The following is a 21,953-nucleotide window of genomic DNA, read 5'->3' as shown; positions in this document are numbered from 1 at the left end:
TCAAATGTTCAGTAGTCCCAGACTCGGGCCACAACAGAGAGCGATCCTGATAAGGACTGAATGATCATACGCTATTACACCCAGTTTACTACAGTGTCAATTTACAATGTTTATATCGTTGCTGTCAAGCAGAAACTTTTTGCCTTAACTCCGTCTAAGGTAATAGCTCAATAAAAAGCTTTCAAATTAGCCTTTTTTATTTCCTGAAAATCAACAGTTTTAGATATACAAGGTTTTCACCCGACACCAACAATATCACAGTTGTTGTTTACAGTGGTTCATAAGTAAGAAACAAAGACAGAGAAACTAAGAATTGTGTCTCTCCCAGTGCCATTTGGATACTTTTTGACTTCATGTTAATATAGTGGCTCCTGCCATCAAAGCAAAAATGATTATTGAAAACATTATTGAAAAGCCTCTTTGCTTGCAGTCCTAATCACATTCCTATGGATGTAATCATACAGTTTTGAAAAATATTAGCTATCAATCCCAGTCAACAATTATTACTGATAAAATATCTGCTTGCAGTGAATATACTTGCTAAGTTAAGTTGTAAATTGTCTGAAATAACGGTTAGCCTATAACTTTGTTTTTTATTCAACAATACAACAACAATGAAAACTTTATTCTTCAGTTTTACAGATAAAATTACTGAAGTAAAAATAAGAAAACAAAAAATCTGTCACTGCATGGTGCTTACTTTTGTCGATACCCCCCAAAAAAGGTACAACAAGAGTACAAGTCCACAGCCATGCTAATGGATCTGTAAAGCTGCACAGTGGCTATTTGAGCTAAATGCTAACATCAGCATGCAAACCAGCTCAAAATGACTGCTAACATTCTAATGTCCACGTTTACCATCTTAAGCCTGTTCGCACAGGACTTGTATTACCAGGGAACCTCATGTGATTTAGTAATCACACCACACATCTGTGTTTTGTTTCGCACGGGTTACGCAAAGTCTGTATTTTACTCCAATTTACTGACATAATCCCCCTATGATGTCAAAACTTTCATTTCATTCATTTCACTTGCCAACGCAGCCAATACAACACAGAATCACAGAGATGCGGATTTACACGGGACTAATATTGTCAAACAACCTCTGTGTTTGGCAAAATATGGTAGGTAATTTGCGATGGAATTTTTACTTGATGAATTACAAACATGGCAGATTCACATGGGATTAAGACCACAGACAAACTCTCCAATTATTACAAATTACTCAAGGTCAATGGTAATACTAGTCAAATGCTAACATTTGCTAATTAGAACTAATGACTAAGTATAGCTTAGTACCCTATTCGCACAGAACTAGTTTTATATGGGGACCTCTAGTAAATTCAATATTTGTGAGCCTTTTTAAGTTTAATGTTTTGATTCGCTGGCAATAAGAAAATATAGAATAACAGCAGCCTTATGAATCAGGGTGATTTTTAAGTTGAAAAGCGCTAGAGTGGCATTTGCAGGTAAGTTGAGGGTGATTTGTAGAGGTAATGAAATGTCATCAGAGGTAGTGTGGTCACTATGTTTTAAGACTGGTGATGCTAAGGCACTTTAAGTGTACTATTCAAACAATGATTTAACTAAATGCTGAATTTCGATTTCTTTGACATGTTAAGATGTTTCGATTTGGTTTCCCAGATTATAATTGTATCATTGAATTGGCCATATTTGTCGGCCAAGGCTGGATTACTAACCAAGCATCGACCCTAGAAGGACCCAGAACAGTTGGTATTTCAGGGAGACAGTTATGATTTTCATGCTGAACTTTGGTCACTGAGAAGGTTCCCCACCAGTGTCCATACCAGCATGACTAGGACAGGTGGAATCTGTAGAGGACTCTATTAGTGTGATGAAGTTCTTTTCTTCACTTCCTTTTCGTGGTCATATAAGCTAATAACTACTACTATTAAAAAAAAAAAATAGTTCAACATTTTGAGAAATATGATTATTTTCTTTCCATCCAAGAATGAGAGGAGGAGATTGATAACAATCTGTGTTAGTGAGAGGGTATGATCTTCTCCTCGCACTTTCAGAAACACTAAGTAAGTAAGCATATTTTCCAAAATGTTAAGTATTTTCTTTACTTATTTCCTTGCCTGGTGCAGCAAGGCAAGGCAGTGCACAATAAATCAGACCCGATCTTCAAACTTCATGACTCCGTCAAAGCCGTTGTAGGTGAGGGGTTCAAGGACGGGGCTGCAGGTCTCTTGAGCAAGGCAGGCCATCCTATTGTTCTCACAGCTGTCCTCACTGCCCGGGTCAATGTACACACTATCCGCAGAGTGGATAGACGGGTCCTCATCAAAATAGTTGTGGGGCCGCAGCAGGACCCCGCCCCCATTGCCCACAGTTACCGTGTTGGGGATGTCCTCGGAGTGGGGGATGTGGAGGAAGCCAGTGGTCACCCAGGCAATCAGGTCCTGCAGGCACATTTTCATACACATCATGCAAATTAAAAAATTCAGCTGAGTTATGTAAGTTCACGTTTACATATATGTTTATATTATCTTATCACTTGTCAATAGTGGACGTAGCATCTGTGACGTCACCCATTGGTTTGTGGACTGCCATTTTAAAGGGTCGAGTTTGGCGATACGGGCGTCGCCATCTTGGTTTTTTGTAACCTGACGTGCCGATTTTTGACAACAGGGTGGCACTAGGGAGGCCAAACCAGTGTAATTTATGGTTGCAAGGGCGCTGTGCTAAGCTAAATGATAAAGACGGAGAGTTGCTGATTTTCAACCCTTCTAATGCGAGTCATCCAGGAGAGTTTTCTGGTAGGTAATCGCAGACCTCCAGGTACTGTCGCCATTCATCTGCATGTACCGCAGTACCGAAAATCGGCAAACGTTTCTTCAAGCTACCAGCTAACGCTAGCGGTTGCTAGCTAACTTGGTTGAACAAAATGTTTCACTTAACTTTTATGAAGTGAAAACACACTGAGTGAGAGGGGCAATGTTAAAGACACACTCAAAAACAAGTTCACAGCTATTTTAATGTACACAGTGCCAGGGTTAGCATTGCTAAGCCTCTATCATGATTGACAGGTCGGCGTGTAGCCACGCCTTTAAAGTATGCCCTGCTTAAAAAAAATTGGACCATAATTTAAAATTAACATCATGCTATATTGAAGAAGACGTGAAACTAGCGATTAAGGCCATAAACTCATTATGAAAATGTTTACTGAGGTAATAAATCAAGTGAGAAGTAGGGTCATTTCCCTATAAATTGACTTCTTCTTGCAACCAGTGGAGTCGCCCCCAGCTGGAAATTAGATAGAATGCAGGTTTAAGGCACTCCGCATTGGCTTAACTTTTTAGACCCGAAAGCTTTGTCCATTATTTTTACAGTCTTTTAATTATTTTTCACATACACATTCCATCTCAACACACCTCGTCTTCGATGTTTTCGTTGTCTTCAATGTACTTGCTGAAGTCGACAGCTGGATTCCAGATGTTGTTCTGATTGTACAGACTGGAGCTGAACTGCTCTAAATCCTTATGCTTGGTGATGGCAACCTTATATCTGGAGATGACAGAAGAGCCGCAAAGAGAGATGGCTTTAGATGGCCAGCAGCATGTCTGAACATCTAAGGCTCTGTGGCTCATCACCAGACAAGAACATTGTTATAAAACGATCCGCAGATTATGTGTAATGCCAAACAATGCCTACTAGTCCCACACATCCAAATAATGTTGAAGGCAGGTGCTGAACCAACAGAAGACAGCAATGAAAACATAAAGAAAGGTATGCACACTATAGCTACCTTACATGCAATTTATTGACACATCCATCTGAAGAATAGCATTAGCTTAATACGTTATTTACGTATTAAGCTAATGCTATTCTTCAGACTTCTTATTACCAGCCGCAAGAGCAACGGTGGTATTGCTTTCACCCTGTGGATAGGTTAGAAATGACTAGATTTTGACTGGGCTACTCTGCTAAAGAACCATGACAGAACCACAATCATCACTTTTTCAAATGATAGAGTACGTTAGAGTCACATAATCACACCCATTAGTGGTGTCACTAGTTCTTTGGATGACATACAGCAGTATGTTGTCTGCATGTAGGTGAGATTTAATGTCATGTTTTGTGTAATATGTGATCCAGTGGTCCAAAATATATCATTATGAAATTCAAAACATGCATTCTGCCATCATGTAGTGTATGCACTGTATCTTAATTTCTCTAAAATACTTTGACGAGGAAAAACAAAACGTCCACAAACAAACAAATATAGTCTGACTTCAGGACCAGCCCTGCCTCCTAAAAATTAGGTTCTGTACTGTACTGCATTCTAAATACAGTATATTGTTTCTGACGTATTTTGAGTCAGCATAGGGTCATGGTGGATGGATTAGTCAAACAAGCACAGGACTTTTTTTTACCTAGCAGACCAATGTGTCCTGTGTGAAACCAAAAGCTTATTTAAACTTACATACGTCACTTAAGTTGCATAACAAAAGCACGTATTTTAGCACAAACCACAATCTTTTTTTTAACCTAACCAAGTAGTTTTGATTTAATTCACAATGTTAACCACTTGTTTAAAACTGCAACCACAACATGCACCTGTCGCTGGTACGATGGGTGTTGAAGGGAACGCAATCCAGGAGAAATTTGAGAATGCAGTTTAGTTGTATGGGAAGGTACTTTTAGGAAACACTTTTGTCAGGACTTCCCTGATCACAGATTGTTACTATCCATGCTGCATAAAAGTACTGGTTGTGAGTTTCAATATAATAATATATAATTTTTACTATTTATTATACAATGTAATCCACATTTTAAATTGAGCTTAGTGGAGGTCATAATCTAGTCCTATGAGTATCTGTAAAACACATCCTGTCTAACACAACTTTTAATCATCAATGCAAAAAAGTGTCATTAACTTTTGAAAGTGAGATTTTTTGACTTTGTGGCTGTTCAGGCTCACCTGGCCCACGACATGGCTCTCTCCTCGGCCTGGCTCTCTGGGAGGTGGTCCCCGGTGAAGCTAAACACCTGCAGCCTGTAGGACCGATGGTGACCCCAGCGGTTGGTCTTGTTGCTGGCGATGTGGAGGTAGCGAGGAGTCTTAGTGTCGTAACGCAGAGCTGCCTCCTGTGTAAGTGCACAGTAAACTAGTAAAATTAGTCCCACAGTCAAGATGTAGGGTTACTTTGTTGGCTGCAACACTGGTGGATTAAAGAGCCCCTTTTTATGTTTTTTCTCAACTGCCTAAAAACGGCTCGCCCACATTCCTGTTTGAAATTCCTCAATTAGTGATGTCATTTATTGAGAATGCCAGCCCAATGTGCTGTCCATAGGTGCTGCTTGAGCAAGCATGTTTGAATTTGGCAGTATGAGATACATAGTATGTTTTTTGAACATCAAAGCATGTAAACCTACTCTAATAGGGTTGGGTACGGCAAAAAAAGTGTCATTAACCAAACCTCACTTTGGTAAATATGACCACCTAGCAGTCCTGTTACAGCCGACTTACACCACAAGGCTAAAAGCAAATCCAGTCACAGTGAGATCTGTGAAGATGTGCACTGGCAGAACTGCAGGGTTGTTTAGAGGCCACAAACATGGACATTTTCAAAAAGGCCACTGATACAGATACTGTAAGCAGCTATATCAACTGGTGCACCTCCATCTGTATCCCCAGCCAGATTATTCGTTTGTTCCCTAACCAGAAGCCCTGGTTTAATGCGGACATACGCATGAAGATCAGGAGCCGGTATGCAACTTTCAAGTCAGGGAACACTATGGAGTATAAAAATTCCCGTTATGAGTTCCAAAAGTCCATCAGAGCTGCCAAGAGGACATACTCTGAGAGACTTGAGAGCTCCTACAGGGACAATAACACAAGGCGTATGTGGCAGGGAATTCAATCCATCTCAAACTACAGGAATAGCCTCAGCAGGGCAGACACCTATGATTCCTTTCTACCAGACGCAGCACTGTAGACGAAAAGCACAGGGCATCCTCAGGGACAAACACCACCCAATCCATGCTATGTTCAGGTAGAAGGTCTCAGGATACAACCTAAGACACCACAGGTCAGAGAGCATCTCCACTCGCAAGGCCTGATTTCAACTTCATCTTACAGCTGTTTTGTCTTTATATTGTTCTTCTACTTTATATTTCATTTGTTTTTTAACATGTTTTTTTTCCATTTAATGTTAATCATTTTTGTTATGGGAGAAACAAAGGTCTTTTTATCTGAAGACTGGACTGGAAACAGCCGCAGCTTCGATTCTGACCTGCAGCCCTTTGCTGTACGTAATTTCCCCTCTCTCTCCCTCTTTCATGTCTTCAACTGTCTTATCTAATAAAGGCCTAAATAAATCTTTAAAAAAACTACCCAAAAGGCTACCCTCTGGAGGGAATGATCAGGGAATGATCAGTCGGAATTCAAATGGAGGTTTGACCCAGTGAGGGCCATTAAAACCGTTGTCAATTACCACCTCCTTCTGGACACAGTAGTAGCAAATTTACAAAGTAGAGGGGGCGGGCAAACGGTCACCAATAAAAAGGGAATCTGTCTACAGAGTTCAATGACACAAGAGTATACCTTAACGTGGTATACGTTATGCTCACGTGGCTTAAGCATAGGGGGTGGGCCAAACCATGACCAATGAAAAAGGAACTCTCTGCTGAGTTCAATGATACCCCACACCAGAGTCCACCAGATACCTTAAACGGTTCAAAAGCCATAAAAGGGGGCATGGCTTGAGGACATGGGCGTGGTTAAAGTATAGGGGGCGGCTCAGTATGACATGTAGACCACACATTCTAAGTTTCACGTAAATCGGATGATGTTTGTCATATAAGCCAGATTTCCTGTTGCCAGCAGGGGGCGCTATGACCAAAGTCAATTTTGGCCTATAGTCCTCAGGCCTGGACCCTTGTCAATTGTGAGAAATTTCGGGCGGATATGACAATGTACACTAACGTTACAACTTCTTTGTTCATCGCTAAACACTCAAAATGGCCACCACGCCACGCCCACACCGTCTGACGAAAAGTTTTTCTTTTAATAACTTTTCATCTTTAAGGTGTTGGGATGGTACAGACCAAGTTTGAACTACATCGGATGACATCTCTAGGAGGAGTTCGTTAAAGTATAGCACCTTGACTTTTAGGCCTACTTCCTGTTGCCACTAGGGGGCGCTGACTTTAAGTAAATATCAGCCTTTATTTGTCCTTAGGGTTGGACTCTTATGAATCCTGAAAAGTTTCGAGCCAATTGGACAATGTACACTCAAGTTACACCCACTTCCTGTTTTGATGGCGAAATGCACAAAATGGCCGCCCGCCACGGCCACGCCCTATGACGAAATTTTTTTCTTTTAACAACTTTTCATTTTTAATGTCTTAAGATGGCACAGACCAAATTTGAAGTTGATCGGATGAAATCTCTAGGAGGAGTTTGTTAAAGTACGACGTGGAAATGGCCAAAATCACACTAATTTCGAACTTTCAATTCAAAATGGCGGACTTCCTGTTGGGTTTAGGGTATGGCTTCAATGCCGTTTTGTGTGCGTCTTAACATCTTACATATCTGTACCAAGTTTCGTGAGTCTACGTTAAACGCACTGCAGGGGCTCAATTTTTTTTAACTTTGTAGGGGGCGCTAGCGAGCCATTTTTGTGCGGCTATTCCCAAAACCCTTAAAATATGTAAATTTTCACCAGACTTGATGCGACCGCCAAATTTGGTGAGTTTTTGAATATGTTAAGCCCCTCAAAAAGCCAATTTACTTGCAGAAAATAATAATTCCTTCAGTTTCAATAGGGCCTTCGGCGCTGTCGGCGCTCGGGCCCTAACTAGTGATACAACAGCAAGGCTGCGTCGGAGCTCAGATGCCAGGAACACTCTGGCCAATCAGAGAAGACTGGGCTTTGTCGGGAGGGGGGCTTAAAGAGACAGGCGCTCCAACAGAGCATCTCATACAGAGGGTGAATACAGGTGCAGCAGCCATGAGCAGTATGAGAAAAATAAAGTGTTTTTAACATTAAAGCACGTAAACATGTTCTAGTTCAAACACAAAATACAAGTAAAACCCTGAAAATGTTATTGCCCTATAATATGAACTCAGCAGTATATTTCACAGCATGAAATATTATTATTAGAAACATTTTCTCATGAAGATGCAAATATATACTAGTACTGCAAGCAGTTATGACGGGGTCCAAGCCTCCCGATGTCAATCGCCCCTGGCGACCCGGGGAGCATGCGAAAGCGGGACCCAAAGCGTGAAGGTGGGGAAGCAAACGTCAATAAATATCGAGAGGTGTGAGCCGCAAGGTCTGCGGTATATTGCCATTGCAAATATTCTATTAACATTGATTGAGTAAAAGGGCCTAAACTGGTTTAGTTGACTATGGCTACGTTCACACCCACCATAAGTCTTAATGCTTAATTTAAATTTTTTGCTCAAATCAGATTTTTTGTTTGGCTGTTCACATTACCTTTCAAAATGTGGTGTATATCAGATTCCAGTGTGAACTGTTTGCGGTTTTGAACTGACCCGCATGCGCAAAAGAACAATAACAATGACAGCAGACGCAGCACGCTGTTGCACAAAAATTAGGGAGATTATGGAGGAAGTAAGCATTTTTGCTTTTATTTCAAAATGTTTGTTTAATGGCAGCCTTAACATTAATGAGCAGGTGCTGAGGGGGAGAAGAATGAAGAGAAAGAGAGTCAAATTGGCTATTTTGGCCTTTTGCAGGGTTATGGCTGCAAATTCACTACAGAGGTCTGTGTGGATGCAGAGACGAAGCCAGGAGTGGTGGGACTGTGTTGTGAATAGCTTCACAGTTTATTCAAAACTTTCGGATACCTAGTTCATTTTTTCATTTTGTCTAGGGCTAACTCCTGCCGGCGCATAATTGTGAGACATGTCGATGTAGATTGACGTAAAAGTCGTATCAAATCCGCCTTGGTTGTTCACACTGCGGCCGCATTGAAAAATATCAGACCTGGGTCTGATTCAGGACCACATATGGAAGTGGTCTATATCTGATTTGAAAAAATCTGATCTGGGCAAGATTTGAGTGTTCACATTACTCCTGAAGAAGTCTGACCAGGGGTCTCATTTATAAAACTGTGCATAGGATCCTTACTACTACCGTGCGTACGTACATCTGTAAGCAATGTTCCCTTTATAAATTACAGATTGTGTGCGTACGTGAATCAGCCTCTTATCGCCCTGTACACGCCCATTTTTAACCATAAATATTCAATGCAAAGCTCCTCATGAATGCTGATCAGTATGTTAGTGACCCTGGCAGTTCTTCTTTCGTTGCGCTGAATCATGCCAAATCATGCTGAATCATGCCGAATCATGACGACTGGCGGGGAAAAAGCAAAAAACTTCTCAGACGTTCAGGAATTGCTGCACATTGAATTATAAATTTGTCTCAGGTTTCCCTACACTGTGCGAGAACAGGACAAATATTATAATAATACCTAATATTATTAATAATACTTTCCAAAACGGCAGGCATTACGGCACTCGGGGATAGCTTCGATATACCAGATCTATATGATAAGATTTAACAGAACTATATATTATATCCAAACAAGACTTAGTGATGAAGTTGAAGATTATATATAATATTTATATAAAACACTTGTCTGACATTTCCCTCTGGAAACAGCCGGTTGCCCCCAGAGTGGCGAGGACCAGTATTTGGACCGGGATGGCACGGTTCCGGCGCGTTGCCCTCTCTACTAGACCCAATTCAGTACAGAGATCCTAGAGCACAGCTTTAAGGAATTTAAATTGGCATATTCAGTTTGGCATAGCCAGTCATCGTCATAGTCCCTGAAGCCTCTTTTTCTCCTTTTTACCCTTTTCCTCCTTTCTTTCATTGCCGTAGTCCTCCTGCAGGTCCAGCAGTGCCATCATGCAGCATTACGCACGTGTTCACTGCAGTATTTATATGTTTACAACATATTGTGATTGTTAACACCTTGCCAAAATCACAGCATCAACTTTCGTGGTCACCCCAAGATACAATCTGAAGATGAAAGTCTAATAGGCAAACACACTTTTCTTCATGCAGGTTTTGTTACGAACAGTATTAAAGTTAGGACCGATAACGAGGACATTAACTGTAACGATTGCGCGAGAGCTTAACGACTGTATTTCCAGACTTTGACATTTGATGATATATGCACAGTATTAAAGACATATTTAGCTATTTACACTGTGTTCTGCCGTTATCTAATGCTACGGTATTTGATGCTATCCTGTAATCCATGCAGTTGGGCCATCTCCTCCTCCTGCGCTCCGTAGCAAACAATTGTGACTGTTATGGGCAGCTCTCTCTCCTCCCTGTTTTGGGTGTTTTTGTTCTCTGTTTGTCTGTGTGTTTCTGTGTGTGTCTGTGTTTTTCCACCTGGAGTGCTGGAGGTGTGTTCAGAGAACAAGTGCCGTGGTTTCCTGCTTCAATGCAGATTAATTTTTCAACAGAAGCCACTGTCTTTTGCCTCAGAATCATCTAAGGTACATTGATTCGGGGGCAGAGGATAACTTCATTGATCTTAATCTGGCTAAGCAGGCGAACAATCCCCTCGAATCACTCCCTTCCCCTATCAATGTCACTACCATTGACAGTCAGTTACTGGCAAAAATTACGCAGCAAACTGTCCCAGTTACACTTGTTCTCTCCGATAATCAAAACCCCAACTGTATCAGAGAAACTGCCCGATCTGTCATCAGTCCCCAAAGAATATCTGGATCTAGCGGAAGTGTTCAGCAAGGAGAAAGCATTATCTCTGCCACCCCATAGACCCTATGACTGTGCAATTGAGCTGTTTCCAGGAGCTCCCTTGCCTGCTAGCCGACTCTACAACCTGTCCAGACCTGAGAGAGAGGCTATGGAAAAGTATATCGGAGAGTCCCTGGCCGCAGGTATCATTCGTCCATCATCATCACCTGTGGGGGCGGGGTTCTTCTTTGTGGACAAGAAGCACAAGACGCTACTCCCCTGTATAGATTTTCGCGGTCTGAACATTACAGTAAAAAATAAATACCCTTTGCCACTAATCAATTCTGTTTTTGACCCACTTCAGGGCGCCACTGTCTTCTCTAAACTGGATCTGCGCAATGCCTATCATCTCGTCAGGATTCGGCAAGGAGATGAGTGGAAAACAGCTTTCAATACACCACTTGGACACTTCGAATATCTGGTAATGCCTTTTGGACTCACAAATGCACCAGCTGTATTCCAAACAATGGTGAATGATGTGTTAAGAGACGTGTTAAATCGTTTTGTTTTCGTCTACCTGGACGATATTCTGATTTTTTCTAAGTCCCTTAAATAACACGTTTCCCACGTCCGTCTCGTCCTGCAACGTCTGTTGGAAAACAAACTTTTTGTTAAAGCAGAGAAGTGTGAGTTCCACTGTGAGTCTGTCCCCTTCCTTGGGTTCATTATTGAAAAGGGACAGGTTTCAGCAGACCCCAACAAGATTAAGGCAGTAACTTAAACAACTACAACGTTTTCTGGGGTTTGCTAATTTTTACAGGAGATTCATTCAGGGCTTTAGTCAGGTGGTTGCTCCCCTCACCAAACTCACTTCCCCTAAAGTTCCGTTTGTGTGGTCTCCTGAAGCTGATTTAGCATGAGTACCCTGAAAAAACTGTTTTCGACCTCCCCTGTGCTCATTCACCCTGATACTTCTTTGCCATTTGTGGTGGAAGTGGATGCTTCAGACTCCGGTGTTGGAGCGGTTCTATCACAATGCTCCCCCACGGATCAAAAACTCCATCCTTGTGCTTTTTTCTCCAAAAAGTTATCTCCAGAGACACTATGACGTGGGAAACCGGGAGTTGCTGGCCGTGAAACTGGCACTGGAGGAATGGAGGCATTGGCTGGATGGGGCGGAACAGCCTTTTGTGGTATGGACCGACCACAAGAACCTGGCCTTTATCCAGTCTTCAAAGAGACTAAACTCTCACCAGGCCAGATGGTCCATATTCTTCAGTAGGTTTAACTTTACTCTTACTTACCGTCCTGGATCTCACAATGTAAAACCTGATGCTTTGTCCCGCCAGTTTTCCATCTCTGAAGAGTCCAGTGAACCAGAGTCCATCCTGCCCTCTACCTGCATTGTGGCCGCAGTTCGCTGGGAGATTGAATCCCTGGTCAAGACGGCCCAAGCATCAGACCCTGGACCAGCAGATGGACCATCTGGCCGGCTCTATGTCCCTGTGTCTGTGCAGTCCGAAGTGTTGCAGTGGGTTCATTCTTCCCGTTTCGCCTGCCATCCGGGGATGCAACGTACCCTTACGTTGCTGAAAAGACATTTTTGGTGGCCGTCAGCAGAAGCTGATGTTCGGGCTTTCGTGGCAGCGTGTACCATCTGTGCCCGAGGTAAAGCATCCCACCAGTCTCCCTCAGGTCTGCTGCAACCCCTGCCAGTCCCGAGTCATCCCTGGTCACACATAGCCCTGGACTTTGTCACTGGTCTCCCTGTGTGGACAGATTCTCCACTGCCAGTGAGGCAGCGGATCTCTTAGTCTTACATGTATTCCGTCCCCATGGAATACCTGTGGACATTGTTTCTGACAGAGGCCCACAGTTCATTTCTCAAGTCTGGAAAGAATTTTGCTCTGCTCTTGGCGCGACTGTGAGTCTCTCCTCAGGATTTCACCCAATCAAACGGCCAGACTGAGAGAGCCAACCAGGACCTAGAAGCGTCTTTTCATTGCGTGGCGGCTCAGCATCCATCTTCTTGGGCGAAACACCTTCCCTGGATCGAGTATGCCCACAACTCCCTGACCACCTCTGCTACCGGCCTATCCCCTTTCGAGGCGTCACTGGGGTATCAACCTCCTCTGTTTCCTGATCAAGAGAAGGAATTGGCTGTTCCCTCTGTTCAGGAGAACGTACGTCGCTGTCATCAAGTTTGGCGCGACACCCGTGAAGCGTTGCTCAGGACCATGGAGCAGAACAAGAATTCGGCAGATCGGCACAGGACCCCAGCCCCCCAGTACCAGCCCGGACAACAGGTGTGGCTTTCTTCCAAGAACATTCCCCTGCGGATTGAATCACGCAAGTTGGCACCTCAGTTTTTGGGTCCATTCGTTATGATTCGATTATCAATCCCTCGGCTGTGCGGTTAAAGTTGCCACGGACTATGAGTGTCATCTTACCTTTCATGTGTCGCAACTGAAACCTGTCTCGTCCAGTCCTCTGTGCTGCCTGCAGATCCTCCACCACCTGTACGCATGATTGACGACCACCCGGCCTACACTGTCCAAAGGCTTTTGGATGTTCGGCAGCGGGGTAGAGGGCTCCAGTACCTTGTCGACTGGGAGGGTTATGGACCAGAGGAGCGTTCCTGGATTCCCAGAAGTTTTATTTTGGATCCGCAACTCGTAAAGGACTTCCATTGAGCTCACCCTGACAAGCCGAGGCCTAGAGGGACGCCAGGAGGCGTCCGTTGAGAGGGGGGGGGTCCTGTTATGGGCAGCTAGAGAGCTGCCCATAACCGCCCTGTTTTGGGTGTTTTTGTTCTCTGTTTGTCTGTGTTTTTCCACCGGAGTGCTGGAGGAGTGTTCAGAGGAAAGTAGGTCAAGGGGCGTGGCCGATTCAACACTGCACAGCCGTTCTTCACAGCTGAAGCTCATTTACAAGATGCTGCCTCCTCCACTGTGCCTACAAGCTTCCAGCCTCACCGTCCAGCCTCATCCTCCACCTGTGGAAACTACTGTGAACTCTTCCCTGCCTGTCTGCCTCGAGTCTCGTACTACCTGGATCCTTCCCCCTCGGCTCGCCTCGGTACTCGGACCAGCCAGGAGATTCCCCGCCCAGACAAAACCCACACTGTTTCTCTGAGTACAATTTTGTTCATTAAAACCTTTACAAACTGCTTTCATTGTCTGTGTGTGAAATCTCTGTGTTCTGGGTCAGAACAAGCCCCTAACAGTGACGGTGAGACAGCGCCGATTAAACATTAATAACGAATTTTTATTAAAGATGTGAGTTGGATTTTACAAGGTGTTTATGGAACAAGTATCACTTAGTACAAGGGCAAATAGCACTGCTGGATGTAATCTTCATGGTAACATGAAAGCTATGGAGTGAAAAAAGGTGCGTGAGGCATCAATACTTGAACATATTACGAGTAATCGTTATTCCCACATTTACTTTCTGCAGTCTGACTGAGTCTACCACCTCACCATCTGCGTCGCCAATTCCCATTGTCTCCAAAATGTGCGTACGCATGGGTCAGAGTTTGCGTGGAGGACCGCACATTCTCCCGTCAAGTTTGTTTTTTTATAAATCGCAACCTTAACGTGGGAAGTGGCGTACGCACATTTTCAGCCCCGTTTTGTGCGTACGCCACGTTTATAAATGAGACCCCTGGTCACTTGACCCCAAAAAATCAGATTTGGGCCACTTTTGCCTGCAGTCTGAACATAGCCTATAGCGCCCCCTAATGGCCGATCTTCGCCAAATTTGGTACAGAGCATCAAGTGAGTTTCATGTTGATAGCAATTACTGCGGCAGAGAAATTGCGATCGCAAATGTCCCATTTACATGTATTGAGTTATTGGCCAAAACACATAAACGTTGATTATAGCGCACCCTAATGGCCGATCTTCACAGAATTTGGTACAGAACATCGTAATGGGATGTTGAACAATAATCTCAAGTTTTTTGCTGATAGCATTTCATTTGACCGACATATGATAAAGTTCGTGTTTGGTAGCTAGCTAGGAAATTTAGTTTGGTCGTCAAATGCGCAAACTTTAACGTAGCAAAATTGTTTCCATAACTTTGGGTCAGGTCCATCTGGTCTACCAGGTTTCGTGCAGATCGGCCGCATGGCCTAGGACGAGTTCGAAAAAGTTGGTTTCGCGCATATTGCGAAAAAAAACTTCATAGCAGAAATGGGCGTGGCCTACATCATGTGATTCAGCTTAATTCAAGGAAAACGTGGATGTATGGTTTTCTAATGTGTGATGTGTACTGTGGGAGTTAAAGGCAAAAAAAACATTATAGCGCCACCTAGTAGTCCACGTGTAATTTTTGGTAGGTGAGGTAGAAGAAGATCTCTGCCCGAACCCATCGGGTCCGGTCTTAATTTTTATCATTTTACACGGGCTCGGGCCGGGCTCAGGCTTGCGCTCCAGGTTGCGTGGTAAATGAGCGGTCAGGTGATGCATTTCGATTAGCGTGTAAATGGATGCTGAGGAGGTGAAATAGAGGCTGGCCTCTGGAGAACTTATTTTATTTCTTTGTTCCAGCTTCCAAGTGGCCTATAGCCTACGTTAGTCATGAATAAAAAAAATAATGATGATGATGATGAATAATAATCCTTAGGAAAACAATAGGGTTCCACAGAACCTCGCACTTGGACCCCTAATAACAAATGCATCAAAGCCTAATAAGTATGAGGTTTCTAATAAGTACAATAGACACATCAATTACAATATAGAACCATGGCTTGTTACTTTTACAATCCCCAGATAATAAAACATGTATTCTGCAGTTATTATGTTTTTAATAGTCAATTAACAAGTATTTGGCATAATGCAAAGGTATTTTGGAATAAACCCCTTCATTGTATAAATAATTTATGTTAATGGCAGTGATAGTGCTGCAGATGACGCTTCAAGTTATCTCTCGACACTATTAAAAGCTGGGAATATAGTTCATGACCTTTGTTGCACACTGTCCTCTAAAGCCTGTTAAATGAAACTTAAATGCAAGTGACTGTTTAAAGGAAGTGAAAGAAGGCCGACCTGTTCTGTTTTAAGTTGCTTCTCCACCAGCTGAGGAACCATAGCATAGTGATCAGGCATCCATGGCAGCGACACATTGACATATTCCATGTCTTTCGTCTGGAAAAAGTTATTCACTCCTGCAGAGAAAATGAAGCAAAAATGTTTGTAATAACACAAACCTGCATTGTATGGAGCCCCTAAGGGGACATGAGCAAAGAAAAATCCAAATCGCTGTATCCCTTGCTCCAGAACAGATTATAAGACTTTTAAAATCCGTTTTAAATGTCATATCAAAACAATATAATGTTGACGACTTGCAAGCCAAGCAGCAATGTCCTTATAATGAAGACCTAGATTAAAATATAGTGCAACTAACTTCTGTACTGTAGTCATTGCTCTAGCTGTCACTGTCATGGCCCAGGCTACATCGATATACGACTTTCATGTGCTCACACAAAAGTTTTGCGTGCTCACATGAAACTTTCTTGTGCTCACGTGAAACTTTCATGTGCGCACATGAAAAGGTTTTGCGTGCGCACATGAAAGTTTCACGTGAGCACATGAGGTTTCGTGTGAGCACGTGAAACTAAACTTTAGATTTTTTTTTGCTCATGTCCCCTCAGGGTAGATCCATGTCAGGTTGTCAGCTGGTTTATGAATGTAATTTTTAAATTAATTTAAAGCTGCAGAGAAAACAATAATATGAAACCCACTACTGGGGCTACTTCTTTAAAATTTTGTAGGGCCAATTGAGCCAATTTCCCACACCCAAGCCCTGGACCCCCATTAGATGTAAATTTGCACCAGTTATGATATGTGCGCTTTCATAACTTTCCGAGCATGTTTAGCACTTAAAAAATGCTTTTCATTTGGTGGAATAATAAGAATTCTATTAATTTCAATAGGGCCTTCGCCCACTGACATCGCCAAAAAACCATAACAATATGAAATGCAATTGATTGAGCTTTTATTTAATTTTTTCATAAAAATAATTTAAACTAAATTTAGGATTGCATTTCCACTTTTTAATATTAAATTGTCAATTGCAAAGTACATATTTCAATTGATAGATTGACAGTTTCACCAGCCAATGGCAAAATTCACCTGCATTTGGCGCATTGTAATTTCAGGCCCTGGCTGTCCGGTAGAAAATTAGCAGTTCTTTGGGTGCCAGTTTTAAGCAAGCAAGGATCTCTGGGGAGGAACAATTGACCCGTTTCTCATCAGTTTAATCTTATCCTTACTATTGTCTTTCATGTTCACTGATCAAATTCCTGGTGTTCTGTATGACCTTTAGCTCTGTGCTAAAACTATTTTACTTTGATCAGTAGATTATTAGCGTATCCTGATTTAAATAAGTGTCTGCGTTTTGTAGCTTTGTATTGAGAGGACTTTGATGAGAAACATACTCGTACTGAGCCTGTGTAAATCCTCTCAGACTTGTGAGTTGAGTCTCCCCAGAGACTGAGCTTAGCCCAGCCCACACCGCACCTTCCTGTAGTTTCCCGTAACCTTGTATGTCATCCTGGCCAGAAACTCTGGTCAGAGAGAATCTACAGCTTTTTTTTAATGAATTTCTGTCCCCACTGCACAGTGAATAAAACTCATCTGAACCAGCCACAGAATTGGAAATGAAAGAATCTTTTCTTCCACAACACCAATGCCCAAATGAGTTCTGTAAAGATTCTCCCTTGGCTAATTCAATTTACACTAACCATACACTATATATTCCACAACATGTGTACAATGTTGTAAAATTACCATATTAATAGCCGTCACCATGACACGATGGGTGTTGTAGGTCTCAACTGAAGACCCTTCTCTTCTTTAAATGTTTGTGTGCTTAAGCCTATTTTTAGTAGTGATGCCTCTAATTGTTCTGTTGTAATGGTTGTGTTGTACTTTTTGTTCTTTTTAGGGCTTCAACTAACAATTATTTTCCTTGTTGATTAATCTGTTGATAATTGTTTCCATTAATCGATTAGTTGTTGGGTTGATCAGTGTTTTCCAAAGTCCAAGATTGCATCCTTAAATGTCTTGTTTTGTTCACAAATCAAGTCTACTGTGAGAGGACTAAAAACTATAAATATAAGCTAGAAAATATTCACAATGAAGAAGCTGGAATCAGATAATTTTTACTTTTTTCATATAAAAATGACTCGATTATCACAGTAGTTTGCGATTACAAAATAAAATTTTAGGCATGTATTACACATGTTTCTACTATTATATGTATATATCACACTAATTTTGTGAACCTTAGACTTTGGTGAACTCATTTCAAGCACCAAAACAATCCGTCCACTTGACCACTGTTTTTACAGAGGTTTGATAAATTTCAAACAGCAAACCTCTTTCCACATTGTTCTGGGACAAATTTGGGACTCACTATACAGACAGCAGAATTTGTTCTCAACATTTTGAAATATATGGATATCAGGTTCTATGCAAATGCCCTTAAAAGGTGAATTTAAGGGACCGTTTGGTATTTATGGAATGGACCACCGGAGGAAAATAGGGGAGGGTTATGTCTTTTTATTTTTTGTTGAAGGGAGGGTCATCCAACATTTTTTAGTCTGGTCACCCAACTTTTTTATTTATGAAAAGAGCAAAATTTCAAAGTGGCTTGTTTGGTGCATATTTATCCATGTAGCTCTCAGTCTCGGCCCCCTAGCAGATGGGTCTGACCGCATATGCGGAGTTTGCTGGGGGGGCAGGAGGAGCACTGCCCCCCTGGTGACTCAAATGGGTAATTGCATTGTTTAAAAAAATGAGTGGAATAATTATGACCAGATATTTTATAAATATCTTAAATAACACAAAACAACTAAATGGTGGTAGGTAATACATCTGATTTCATATACTGCTTTAGTAAAAAAAAAAACTGTTGCACTAGTCTGGACATCTTGCCGTGCCAACGTTGCAATAAAGGTTTCCTAAGTGCCATGTATATAAATGTGATGTCAGCTTACTAATTGATTGCGGGTTTTGTGTAGATTTGGACTTGTATACGTTTATTCCACTTTGTTTAAACGGCGAAGTGGAGAGGCCTCGTTCACCTGTTTGGAGCTGGCTGGTGAATGTGACGCTCGTATAGGCCTTGCTGGATACACCGTGACTCTGTTTGTGGATCTACTGATCGCTGTGGATTACTTTTTTTCCGTGTCATTGGATTACGGCAAAATACGGATCTTTTTTCTTAACGTGTCTTAACGTTTTATGGTGAGTTTGGAGAGACATCTCAACAGACTGTAGGTCCAACACTGATTGTTCACCGTTACATTTTAGTTGAATTTAAGCGTCTGTCTATTGCGTTCCAAAACAGCCGTCCGCCCAAACAGGGCGAATTGTTAAATTGTTACAATGTAAGTTAAATTCTGCTTTAAAAATAAACATATGTGTTTTGGAATATAATGTTCAGCTTCGGCACCTTTACCTATGTGCTAAAATATACAATGACGAAGCCTAGTGACAAGTCCATAGCAACCAGTGTTGAATTGGTGATTTCCCGGTGTCCTTTGCTGAATGGTCTCAATGTTTTATTATTTTATTTCACGTGAATACTAGTTTACTAGAGGAGAAACTTAGTATTTAAGGTAATGCAGTAATGCATGAAGTGTGCATTTAGTTTCCATGCTTATTGTGTTTCCACAACTATGTTAGTGAGTAAATCTACTGAAATGGCCACCACACCATAACAGAGGAGTGTGATGTGTAAGATGAGAATGCAGAGGTTAACATGTATGTCAGCTGTAAAAATCAAATGGCATCTGTACATATTTGCAAAGTGCAAACTTGCACGCAAGGGGATGGTCATACCTATTTTTCAAATCATTTTGGAGGGTCATAGGAAAATTACTACTGATAAGGGGAGGGTCAAGTCTTTTTAGGTTAGAGGCCACAAAACTCCTCCGGTGGCCCCTTAATTAAATAACAGTCCCTAAGAAGATATGTAAAAATCGAAAAAGAAATGCTCTTGGACCTCAGTTAATAGTTGATTGATATATATTTGCAGCTCTAGTTCTTTAAACCTTGTTTTGTAAAGCACTTCATAACCTAGCTTTTGAAAAGTGCTAGAGAAATAAAACTTTACTTGCTTAGATAAGCTGATTTATATGTTATACGTTTTAGGACCACGTGAAAAATGTATTTGAGTTCTAAGTCAGAATTCTGAGAAGGAATTCAGAATTCTTTAAACTCAGGATTGAGAATTATGTATTTTTTTCTCAGAAATCTGATTTTATTCTCAGAATTCTGACTTTAAACTCAGAATTCTGACTTTAAACTCAGAACTTCAATACATTTTTTACATTGGCCCTGATGCTTTTCCAAAGTTTGAAATGTACTGCCACTCACCCAACACATCTAGGTCCACTTTGAAGTTGATAAAGTGGGTGTGGATGTTCCCCAGTACGTTCTCGGCGACCTGGTGTCCATATTTCAGACTACCATCCACCAGGTAAGAAGAGGAGATGTAGCCGGTTGCGTGCACTTTGGCCTCCACTGACCCACTCTGGTAGAAGATGAAATCCCACATGTAGTCATAGTTTCCAATTGCTGTGATGGTCCTAAACACCAGGGCGCTGTTCACCATCCCCCCGTAACTATTGGAGAAAAAGTCAGCGAAGTGCCTCCGCAGGGGTTGACCCATGTTGTGCTCAAACACACATATTGAATTCATATATCTGACCGGGACTGAAACATCTATGTAGCGGTATGTGTCCACGTAGGTGGCTTCATGGGGGCAATCTACGCCACGGACCAGTTCGTGTGCGAAGCGCCCTATCCCGATGCTCGCGTCCAGAAACTTTGTTAGAATCATCCCCGGAGTCACTGAACCGTAGACTGACATGGCCTCCTGCACGCTCAGCTCGTAGATTATCCTGTCACTTTTGAAACGCACATCAAACACCCTCAAGCCTGTGACAGAGCTGAGCCCGAAAGCGAAGCTCCAGTCCAGGTACAGGACATGGTTGTTGCTGATGCTATAGCGTTTCCCCTCTGCGTTAAACAGCTGCGGGCCAATCTGCAGAGGCTTGTGCCTGGGTTTCAGTGAACCGTAGTCGGGCGTCTCCTTGTAAACTATTTTCTTAATAGACCCCGTTTCATATTTCTCTTTAAGCTCGTCTACAGTGTCGAAGTATTGGCCGTTATAAAGCAACCGCTCCACTTTCCATTCGGACGCGTTGACGCTCTCGTGGTTGATCAGCAGCTCGAAGCCCACCGGGTGGATGTACATTCCGCTCATATCCCTAAAGTAAGATATCCAGGTATTTCTGTCCCCGGATCGAATTCCACGGGGCATCTGCTCGAACGCGTTCACCTTCTTGTTCTGATCTACGTCGAAGCTCTCTTTCATGAGCTTCCCCAGCTTGGAGAAGACCTCACCCACATATTTGAAAAGCAAGTCGTATTCCCCGATGGTGACCGTACGCGCAGTGATAGGCAGTTCCATGTTGTACCTCTCAATGGTGACATCTCTGTGGTATGTCGGGTCAGGAAGAGGCCCCACTACGTACTCCTTAACGTAGCCTTTTGCGCCGTGAAAGACCACCACGGTAGCCTCTCTATCCGGCTTGGCACTTTTCCCGTCCAAGTAAGCCAGCACGTCCGCTTTTTTGGGCAGAGATAGATCTATTAAAAACAAGAAATTTCCCCATGGCTTGGTGATCTGGTTGGTGGATATGTCCAGGTCTTTCTGCTTGAGCATGAACTGCTGGACCTGCAAGTACTCCTGCCGGCTTAGGTCAGCGAACACGAGGCTGCGCTCGTCGTGTTTGCGCTTCAGCGGGTGGACACGCTGAGTGGAACATTTAGGTGCCCTGCTGGTGTGGATGCCGATCAGGACGATGTTGAGAATGATGGAGACGAGGACGAACAGGATAAGCGCCCATTTTACAAAAGAGTTCATCATCCGTTCTATTCTTACGTACGCCCGTGCTTGGAGAAAGAGAGGAAAGGAATGAGCCCTGGGCAGGACGTGCAAGCGGTCAAAAGCGTTTGAAAAAGAGAGGCGCGCCCCTCAACTCTTCCGTCTCCACCCCTTTCTACATGGATCCCATAACCCCTTGCCCCTTCCTCCCCATGTGAATGAACATCTTTTGAAATGCAGTTGAATGCAGCCTCTGTTCATCAGCTACATAACCAAACATGAGTTTTTTACGCAAGCTGTTTAAACATTCTACAGGTGTCACATGTG

At 42.5% G+C, this 21,953-nt stretch overlaps 1 protein-coding gene across 1 annotated transcript; it reads right to left on the bottom strand.

Moving 5' to 3' along the window:
- Positions 1-1,762: 1,762 nt before the first annotated feature.
- aoc2 (amine oxidase copper containing 2) lies at positions 1,763-21,752 on the bottom strand. The gene is made up of 5 exons (XM_031317508.2): positions 20,111-21,752; positions 15,773-15,891; positions 4,949-5,115; positions 3,399-3,531; positions 1,763-2,426 (listed from the first exon to the last, which is right to left on the bottom strand). Exons 1-5 carry the CDS (start codon positions 21,666-21,668, stop codon positions 2,136-2,138), a joined length of 2,268 nt encoding a protein of 755 aa, XP_031173368.1. The 5' UTR covers positions 21,669-21,752; the 3' UTR covers positions 1,763-2,135.
- Between the last annotated feature and the right edge of the window lie 201 nt (positions 21,753-21,953).

Source organism: Sander lucioperca, chromosome 2 (assembly GCF_008315115.2).
Source record: "Sander lucioperca isolate FBNREF2018 chromosome 2, SLUC_FBN_1.2, whole genome shotgun sequence".
NCBI lineage: Eukaryota > Metazoa > Chordata > Actinopteri > Perciformes > Percidae > Sander > Sander lucioperca.
The sequence above is the reverse complement of the archived record's forward strand: the minus strand, read 5'-3'. Positions and strand labels throughout refer to the sequence as shown.